At 44.7% G+C, this 9,917-nt stretch overlaps 1 protein-coding gene across 1 annotated transcript; it reads left to right on the top strand.

The window, feature by feature from the left end:
- The first annotated feature begins 2,894 nt into the window (after positions 1–2,894).
- Positions 2,895–9,342, top strand: LOC141567663 (orphan sodium- and chloride-dependent neurotransmitter transporter NTT5-like). Its single transcript, XM_088800735.1, has 10 exons — positions 2,895–3,258; positions 3,687–3,844; positions 4,035–4,161; positions 4,351–4,526; positions 5,017–5,258; positions 6,549–6,735; positions 7,135–7,336; positions 7,451–7,610; positions 8,741–8,903; positions 9,112–9,342. The coding sequence occupies exons 1-10, from the start codon at positions 2,895–2,897 to the stop codon at positions 9,340–9,342; spliced, it is 2,010 nt and encodes a 669-aa protein (XP_088656861.1).
- The last annotated feature ends 575 nt before the right edge of the window (positions 9,343–9,917 follow it).

The raw sequence follows: 9,917 nt of genomic DNA on the forward strand, positions 1-9,917 counted from the left end.
AAAGTAAACTGACATCTTAAGATGTTTAACCATAGAGCTGGGAGGCCTATGGGGTGGAGCTGGGCCCCTTGTTAACTCTCTAGTCTTGACTTCCTGTTGAACTTTATGGTAACCACCATGGGGAGGGACTCGAGTAAAAGAAGCCATGTTGTGTTTGTGTCTTTCTCCCATGTAGGTGGCTGGTGAAGGGGCCATGCATTCTTTGTTTTTTTTTTTTCTTTTCCCGAATAAACCGTTTTCTTTTTGGTGGATAATCTGGGTAATTATTTGGCCATTCGATAGGGATTAATGGCAATGTGTCTTTTACTGTAATAATTTTTTAAAATTTAAACATTCACCATATTTTTAAATCACAGCTTGTATGTGTGTATCCCTATATCATATTGCTTTCCCTGTTTTATAGATTATCTATCTATCTGTCTATATCTATCTATCTATCTAAAGCTACAGTAACTGAGACAGAGAGGTTAATGTGGAAGGATATACAAAATGACCAGTGAAACAAAATAGAGTCCAGAAACATACCCACACATATATGGAACTTTAGTAAGTGACAGATACAATTGGATATCCATATTTTTAAAAATTAATTTGGATTCACACCTCATACCTGATATAAAAGAATGAACTCAAGATAAACTCCATATGAATCTTAGGATGGATTTTTCTATCTCTATAAAAAACATCACTGGGATTTTGAAAGGGTTTTCATTGAATCTATAGATTGATTTGGACAGTATTGACATCTTAACAATATTAAGCCTTCCAATTCATGAACATGAGATGTGTTTCCATTTATGTCTTCTTTAATTTCTTTCAGCAATATATTTTTTAAAAACTTTTATTTATTTTAAGTGTGTTTTTCCAGGACTCATCAGCTGCAAGTCGAGTAGTTGTTTCAATCTAGTTGTGGAGGGCGCAGCTCACACTGGCCCATGTGGGGATCGAACTGGCAACCCTGGTGTTACGAGCATCACGCTCTAACCAACTGAGCTAATCGGCTGCCCCTCAGCAATATTTTATAATTTTCATTGCACAAGTCTTTTACCTCCTTGGTTAATTCCTATTTTATTCTTTTTGATACTATGATAAATGGACTGAACCCAGATCCCTGAGTGATGGGGGCCTAGACTGGAATTCTGTGAGCTATTTCTTTTCTTTTTAAAAAAAATTTAATTAGGGCAGATATTTTATTTTATTATTCAAAGAACATGGAAGATTTAGTAAATGTGTTCAATTCTAGTTTTTAAAAAAGGCAGCCTTTCTGTAAAAACAGAAGATACAACGTAAGATGAAAACCAGCAAAATTATACCCATGTGGGGTCCAACGGTGGAAAGTGAATAAAACACACATTCCCGCTCATAAAGATGGCAATTCTTCTAATGTGAGCTATTTCTAAGATTTTGGTCTTTGTGATGATCTCCATATGAAAGATTGAGCCCATCATAGACAATCTCCTGTTTCAAGACCCATAATTTAACCACATTGAAAAGTCACTTTTGCCATGTAAGGTAACACATTCACAGGTTCTAGGGATTAGGATGTGGACATCCTAGAGGAGGGCATTATTCTGTCTACCATACGTGTTGCAAATATCTCCCACAACTCTATGGCTGACTGTTTACTCAATTAATGGCAACTTTTAATTGACAGAAGTCATTTTTGCCACATTTCTATTTTTAATTTAGTCCAATGTCAAACTTTCCCTTTATGATTGATGCTTTTTGTGTCCTGTTTAAGAAATCCGTGCCTACTCCCAAGTCACGCAGATATTCGCTTAGGTTTTTCACCTAGAAATGTTATTGTTTTACCCTTCACATTTAGAGCTACATTCTGCTCTGAATAGATTTTTGCTTAATATGTGACATTAGGGAGGCCATTTATTTCTATATAGATATCCAATTGCCCTAACAACTACTAGTCATTTATTGAATAGAATGTCCTTTCTTTATAGTTTTGCAGTGACTTCCTTGTAAATCAGGTGTCCACATGTGTAAATATGTTTCTGAATTCTCCCAGTTGTATTCAAAGAACTTCCTGTGATAATGGAAATGTCCTATATCTGTTCTTCCAAGATGGTAATCCTGTGGCTACTGAGCACCTGATATGTGGCTAGTGTGACTGAGGAACTAAATTATTAATGTTATTTAATTTTACTGAATTTATATTTAAATAGCCATATGTGGCTAATAGCTACCATGTTGGCCAGAGCAGCATATTGCTTCATTGATCTATTTGTGCCATAGATCCCTGTGCCAATGCCATACTCGCTTAATTACTGTAGCTTCATAATTAGTCTTTACATTTAGTTCTTCTCCATCAAGATCGTATTAACCATTCTAGGCCTTTTGTTTTTCACGTACATTTTAGAATCAGCTTGTCAGTTTCCATAAAAATCCTGCTGTGATTTCAATAGGAAGTGCATTGAATCTATAGATCAAATTGGGGAGAATTGACATCGTTATACCAGTGAGACTTCCAATTTATGAACATGGTATATCCTTTCATTTATTTAGTGTCTTTATTTTCTCTTAATACTGTTTTATATCGTGTGTGTGTGTGTGTGTGTGTGTGTGTGTATAAAGGTCTTGCTCAACTTTTGTTAAAATTATTTCTAGGCATTATGTGACTCTTGGTATTATTGTAGATGGCATTGCTTTTTAAATTAATTATTATTTTTCTAGAGGCAGACATATTCTTGGTATCTTTTCCAGGGTGGAGACACCATGTTCCACATAAGGATAAAAGTGCTGGAGAGGCCTCAGGGGTTCTTGTAAGATAGCCCTATCTTTCCTTAGCTCATACACCTAAAGTCTGCAGTTCTTGATATCCTTAAGGTCACGAAGGAAGGAGGCCCCATCCCAGCAGAAACAGCAACTAGAGCCCACCCAGGATGACGTCTGTTAGTGAAAACATGGAGGCCCAGGATGAGAATTCCCAGATGTCTAGTCCATTGGATTCCAAATCCGTGATTACTACTACCTCAGCTTCGCAGTTCATAAAGTCCGAATTTTTGCCTTCTGAGGAATTTAGTGGGGAAGGACGGAAGTTTTACAGTTGGTCATCAAACATTTTGTCCAATGAAGATAATGATGAAGCATTGGAGACGATAGCCAAAGATGAGCCAAAGGGTGAAGCCCACAGTGACCAACCATCCTGGGCCAATAAAATTGAGTACCTCCTGGCCCACGTGGCCTTATCTATGGGGCTGAGCACCATTTGGCGCTTTCCTTACCTGTGTTTTCACAACGGAGGTGGTAAGCCTGGGGACCAGGAATCTTGGACCCATGAGGGGGTGAGGAGCCAGAGGCTTGTCCTCCAGGGCCTCTGAGATATGTAGGGGCTGAGGATTTGGGATCCTGAATGGGGAAGGAACCAAGTATGTAAACACCTAGGACCTCAGGAGGATGGGAGCAGGATATCCAAACACTTGGATTCATAAGGATGGTGGGGCTGGAGGTCTGGATCGGGAAAGGGAGAAACTATGTATCTGGGTCTTCCAGAAACTGGTGGCCAAGAGACTGGACACCCGGGATTGTGAGGGATGTAGAAACAGTTGAGGCCTGATGCCTGTGGCTCTGAGGGAGGCCACTGGTGGGGAACATGTTTTACTGGACCCCAGAAAAAGTCCAGGCACTGAAAAGCCACATGGTTCTCAGAGCCTCTGCTTGAATTCCCTGCACAGGGAGTTTTCTCATCATGTACATTGTCTTGCTCTTCTTGGTCGGGATTCCTCTCCTCTTGCTGGAGATGGCAGCTGGTCAGAGGATGCGTCAGGGCAGCATTGATGTATGGAAGATCATCAGCCCCCGGATTGGTGGGGTGGGGTATACCAGCTTCATGGTGAGGAGCCCCGGGCTGCCCAGGCCTACCCTTTACACCCCACGCCCTCCCAACCTTTGTCCTGGAACGGGTCCCGTGATTTCACTCCCATGGGTCAAGTCCCTTCAGTTCCCCAAACCTCTGTCAAATCCCCTCTCTTCTGTTGGCCTACCTTCCTTCCCCTACTTCCAGAATTCTTCATGCTTCCTAGGTGTGCTTCATCGTGGGCTTGTACTATAGTGTGCTCATGGCTTGGAGTCTCTTCTATTTGGGTCAGTCTTTCCAGTCCCCACTGCCTTGGGCAATGTGCCCCTTACTGAGGAACTCCAGTCATTTTGGTGAGAAGAGAGGGAAGAAAAAGGCAAGTGGGGGGGCTGAGAAAAGAATGGGGAATGAAGAAGGAAGAGGACCATTGAGAGAAGAGGGAAGAGCAGACAGATGATGGAATGGAATTGGAAGGAGGCGGGGATGGGAAAAAGGGGGAGGCACCTGGTGTTGCAGTTTCCTCCATGGCTAGTTCACCTCAGATCCTGAATGTATACGGACAACACCCACCACATACTTCTGGTACCGGCATGTACTGAAGGCCACGGATGAAATTGAGATAGATGGGCTACCAGTCCTGCATCTCAGTGTCTCTCTCTTTGTGACCTGGTCAATTATCTGCATCTCCATAATCAAAGGGCTCAAGTCCACTTGGAAGGTGAGCTACCCCTGACTTACTAATTTGAAGGACTCTCTTCTAACTGAGACCCCCCTAATATTCTCCTGCCTTGATGCCTGTAGGTCTCCAACTTCTCATTCCTTCTAATCTGACCTCTGATTCCCAGTAGCCTGTGATCCTACTATCCCAGCCTCTGCCTTTGCTGAACTCTGTTTCTGAATCACACTTCCTACTCAGGTGATGTACGTCTCAGTACTCCTTCCCTGCATCGTCCTATTCTGTCTCCTTATCTGGAGTCTCATGCTGAACGGCTCAATGTTTGGTCTCAAGATTTTGTTGGCTGCCAAGGTGAGGTATCTGCCACCCTTTAATCCTCTTATCAAACCGGGGTCAGGGACAGTATGTTTGTCAGTCTGATAGAGGCCCTTTGAGCTCCCTCTTTAACTCCTTTCCTCTCATCTTCCGTTGCCATCACAGTTTACCGCTCCTCTCTTTATATCCCAACCTGCATGGCACTTCTCCTCCTCAGGTGCCAGCCCTGTACTCGGTGGACGTGTGGCGCCGGACAGGGAACCAGCTCTTTTTGTCCCTGGGCTCTGGCTTTGGCAGCTTCACTGCAATCAGCTCATATATCCCTCGGAACAACAACTGTGTCATGGATGCCATTGCTGTGGCTCTTCTCAACTTGATGACTTCAGTGACTGCTACGGTGTTGGTATTTGCCATCATGGGCCACTTGGCCACAGAGAAGAATGAAAAATGTTACCTGACGTGAGTCCAATCTTTCATATGGAGATCGGCACAAAGACCAGTCTTAGAAATCGCTCACATAACTCCGGTCTGGGCCCCCATCCCTCAGGGATGTTGGCTCAGTCAATATGGGTCCCTCGGACTGGAACATCCTAAGCCTTAAAAACACCCGAATGTCTCCAAGTCTCTCTCTTTCCAGGCTGCTTTTCTCAACTGGGAAAACCCCAAACTTGGAGGTTTTCAAAGGTGTGTTTGCCCCATTCTTAAGTGGGGACTGTCATGGAAAAATTAGGGGATACCTTCAGCTGAACCATTAGACAGCCCATAGCACCAGGGCCCCTATAGCCTATTAATTCTCCCATGACATTCATTTAAAAATTACTTGGACATTTATTTACAAAACAGCTCCTATCTACCAACCCCTGCGCTGAGATCTGGAAACATAGCCAATGGTGAATCAGACTACCATCCCCGCCCTCAGGAAGAGCAGTCTTTTGAAGAAGCAGATAATCACAAACTAGATGATAACTGATAGGGATGAGGGAGCTGCTAACTCCCTGAGGCAGTCAGAGAAGGCTTCCTAGTGGAGGCAATCGTGAGCTGAGTTTTCTCCTGACAAATAACCACTCCTAGTATTCTTTCAAATTGTTCCCATTCATAGACTATGTATAAAAACATACCATTTTTAAAAAAATGGATCATACCATACTACTTTTCCTGATCTTATAAAAACAGGCCTGAACTGCTTTCCATGGCAGTAGAGTTCAGTGAGCTGAATAAGGAGCTGTAGGAATTTGCCGTATGGACAATGGGTGTGGAAGTAGAATTGGGGTACACTGAATGGGGGTAGAGTGGGGTAGTTCTGGGCAGAGGGAATATCATGTGCCAAAGGTCCTGAGACAAGGGAGAGTATCGCAAGTGGAAGATTTAATAGCAGAGTGTGGCTGAGGTGTAGGAGGTGAATAGACTTGTGAGTTAAGAGGCTGGAGATGCAGGTGGAGAAAGCTGAGAAGCGCTAATGATATCCTGAGATTGTCTAGCAGCAGATAAGTGTCCTAAGGCCCTCAGTGACACTGGGAGGACCCCTGCAGAGGTCTATTTAAGTCAGAGATCCTCTGGCCTCACACAAATACCTTTGTGATTGTGGAAGTAGGGTGTCTGGCAGTGCCTGCTAGGAGCCCGGAGACGTGGCTTTTCTTTTATCCAGCTCAAAAACGAAGCTAGTGATTTCCCTTCTCGTATAGAAGATGAGAGAGGAGAAGTTATCTTAAAGGCCCAGATGGTTTTATATGATTCTACCCCTGTCCCCAGGAATGCTGAGATAGTGATGAATCTGGTAGCTACTGGGGTGCTGTCTCCTGAGTTCCAGTTCCCAGAGAGTCTGTATCAGCGTATTGGCTCCATCTACCCCACGTGGTTCAGCAACCTCCCTGAACAAGTCCAAAGCATGGTCCTACCCTACTTATACAATTGTAACTTAGCTGAGCAATTGAAGGAGGTAGGTAAGGGTTGGGGATGGAGCCCTAGAGTTCCCCTCAAAGCCCCCAGTGCACTAGAAACTTCAGCGATCCGTAGGTATCTGTAGAATCCTGAAAGGCAATTCTCAGCAGCATCCTGGACAACCAAGACAAGGTTTACAGTCTCCTTTTGTGACAAGACAATTGTAGCCTCTGTAGCACCAAGCACTAGCGTTCATAGAAGCCTGTTTGCTCCACCCTGAAAGAGTTGTTAGACCAGCAGCTGTTGTAGGAAGAAGCCGTCATACCTCAAGGCCCGAGGCGTATAATAATGTCCATTAACAGTGCTACAGATAGTTTCCTAGGGCAGGGGGTGCAGACGGAGTTAGGACTCCACAGAGTGACCTCAGAACTCTCACCATTCCTCCCTTCACCCACAGGTTATGGAGGGTCCAGGTGTGGCCATTGTGGCCTTTACCGACATCATTTCTCTGTTTTCTGGATTTACCTTCTGGGCCATCATGATCTTCATGTTGCTGGTGACCATGGGGCTGAGCACCATGATAGGCATCATGCAGGGCATCATTATTCCTCTCCAGGACACGTTCTCTTCCTTCCAGAAACATACAAAGCTGCTCACAGGTACTCCGACCTATGACCCCCTCAAACTGCGGCCATCGTGTCGCTTAACCTGCCTGGGACTCATGCAACCAGCTTGCATTCTGCCCTTGATCCACATCTGATGTTTCCCCCCAGTGGGCGTCTGTGTGCTCATGTTCCTGGGCAGCCTCATTTTCGTGGGACCCTCGGGCAGCTACTACGTGACCCTGCTGGATGATTACTGGGTGTCCCTGCCCCTCTTCTTCATTCTCATCTTGGAGAACGGGGCCATGGCCTGGATCTATGGGGCCAGGAGGTAAGGTCCCAAACCCAAGAGCTGCTATGCCCCCACACAGCTGGGCCCCTAGGGAGCACTGGCCCCTCCTGCACTGACCAGCAGGTCTCTGGTCCCAGGACGACAGAGAGTTCCTAGGAGGGTGGGAAGGAGAAAAGCATAGGCTTGTTTCCTTAGAAAGCATATGTAACATGGAAGAGTGGTGAACAGCCTATATCAAGTCCTAGGGCTCCTGAGCCCTACTTTTACCCAGAGTAGTGTGTACTCTGAAACATGTAATCCCTTGCTTTTCACAATGTGCTCTCTGTGCTCGCTTCGGCAGCACATATACAAAATGTGCTCTCTGGAACAGCAGCTTATTAGAAATGCAGACCCTCAGGCTCATCCCAGACCTTTGAATCTCTATCTGCATTTTCACAAGAATCCCAAATGATTTGTGTGCACACTAATGTTTGAAAAGCACCATATCGTCCAAGGGGGGCAGCATTTCCAGGTGATAGTGGTTCTCGGCATCAGTTCACTTACTCATATTCTCACTCTTAAATATTTCTTAGGGCCTCCCATGTGCCAAGTAGGCCTTATGGTGAATACTGGAGATACTGGGGTAAATTATATTTAGTTTCTGTTCTCAGAGTCCAGAAAGGAAAAGATATGTAAGCAGACCTTGGGCAGAGTGGTAAGTCTATGACAGGACAAGGGCACCGTAGGAACATACGGTAGATGGTCATCTGAAGATTAAAGAGTCAGGCAAGGAGGGGATGCAGAAACAGGATATAGACAGGTGAAGGGGAGTTTATCAAAGGAGAGAGAGAGAAGGGTATTCTAGGCAGAAGGAACCTGACTTACATATGTATTGGGGTTAAGAAGGTGCACCAAAGAAAGCTGGATACACAGCCTTGAAGAAACCACATTTAGGAAGTTGGCTTTTATCCTGAGGGTGAAGGGGGATGGAAATGTGTTGTTTTTTTAAATCACAGGGCTGGGACAGAAATTAGCCTGAAAAGGGATGGATTAGAGGCAAGGAGACTGGTTGTGGAAGTGAACAGAAAGGTCTAAGAAATGTTAAGGGCTCTCTCCTAGGTGAGGTTTGGACTAAACCCTCCCCCAAGGCCTGAACAGCCCGCCCAAAGCCTTATGGCCCTTCCTCCCAGATTGCTTGCAGACCTGATTATCATATTGGACCGCCCCATCTCCCCCATCTATCGTTGGCTGTGGTGCTTTATATCTCCGTTTGTGCTGCTGGTCCTGTTTGTAAGCACCCTGATTCATCTGTATACGAACACCATCACCTACTTGGCCTGGAACTCAAGCACTGTGAGCATCCCTCTGCAGATCCCAGAACCCCCTAGGGAGTGGGGACAAGACTTTTCAATCTACTCTTGCCTCTAGGACTCAGTCTTATTCCCTGATTCCCTTGAGATTCAGTTATCTAGTCTCTTGCCTGGGTTCATCTCCTACCCCCACCTTTTGAATTCCATTTCAAAGTACCTGGACATTCTAAACCTCCCTCTCCTTTCTCCAGTCAGATGAAGTGATCCAAAATTACCCATCATGGGCTGAAGTCTTGCTGGGAGTCCTCATCGGCATTACCATCTTGCCCATTCCTGCCTACTTCCTCTACACCCTCCTTAATGTGGCCATCCCGGTCTCCACGAGCCACAGTAAGGCCACAAGTATCTTTAAATCTGAAGCTAAAGGGGACTCACCAAAGCCCCCTCATGGCTTCCCAGACCAACCTAAAGAATATTGGTAAAATGGATAACTAACCAGGGGACAAACGTTCTGCCATGGGAGTAATTCTTCTTGGAAATAAAGAGTTGGTTCATTTGGCGTAACATCTTTTCTGTTTCACAGTGGAACTCCCTGGTTGGCAACTTGACATTAGAAGACATAACCGTGGCAACCACTAATGTAACTGGACCCAAAGATCTTTTGTTTTTCTGGATTGGGAAAGTTTCTCTGGACTGATGAGTCATTCCCCACATCTTCCACACTTTCCCTCACCAGACCTGTAATGATGGTGTTCTTTGACTTCCCCAGTATTTGACTGATGGTGACTGGTGACCCTACTTCTCCTAGACCACCTTCCTCTTGGAGTTGGTCTGTGTTAAGATGTGCTCCCTATGAAACTAGGGCAGAAATGGTTCTGGCAAATAAAACAGTTCTGTGAAAATTTACTTTTATCATAAAAACATTTCCAATTCCCAATCTTGCCTTCCATTGACTCTGTTAAATTCAAACGCTAGAATCTCGGGTCTTCCCTGCCTAGTGCTTCCTATAAGTAAATTGGACCAGGCAGACACAATTTGCTCAAAAAAGAGTAGGTTC

Source organism: Rhinolophus sinicus, chromosome 8 (genome assembly GCF_057876585.1).
Source record: "Rhinolophus sinicus isolate RSI-liver-muscle chromosome 8, RSI-T2T, whole genome shotgun sequence".
NCBI lineage: Eukaryota > Metazoa > Chordata > Mammalia > Chiroptera > Rhinolophidae > Rhinolophus > Rhinolophus sinicus.

What these genes read in the sequence shown, in the direction of transcription:
- LOC141567663 (XM_088800735.1), top strand. Translation starts at nt 2,895, where the DNA reads ATGACGTCTGTTAGTGAAAACATGGAGGCCCAGGATGAGAATTCCCAG. An exon ending in GTGTTTTCACAACGGAGGTG is followed by an intron (nt 3,259 to 3,686) that starts GTAAGCCTGGGG and finishes TTCCCTGCACAG; the next exon opens with GGAGTTTTCTCATCATGTAC. An exon ending in GAGGAACTCCAGTCATTTTG is followed by an intron (nt 4,162 to 4,350) that starts GTGAGAAGAGAG and finishes AGTTCACCTCAG; the next exon opens with ATCCTGAATGTATACGGACA.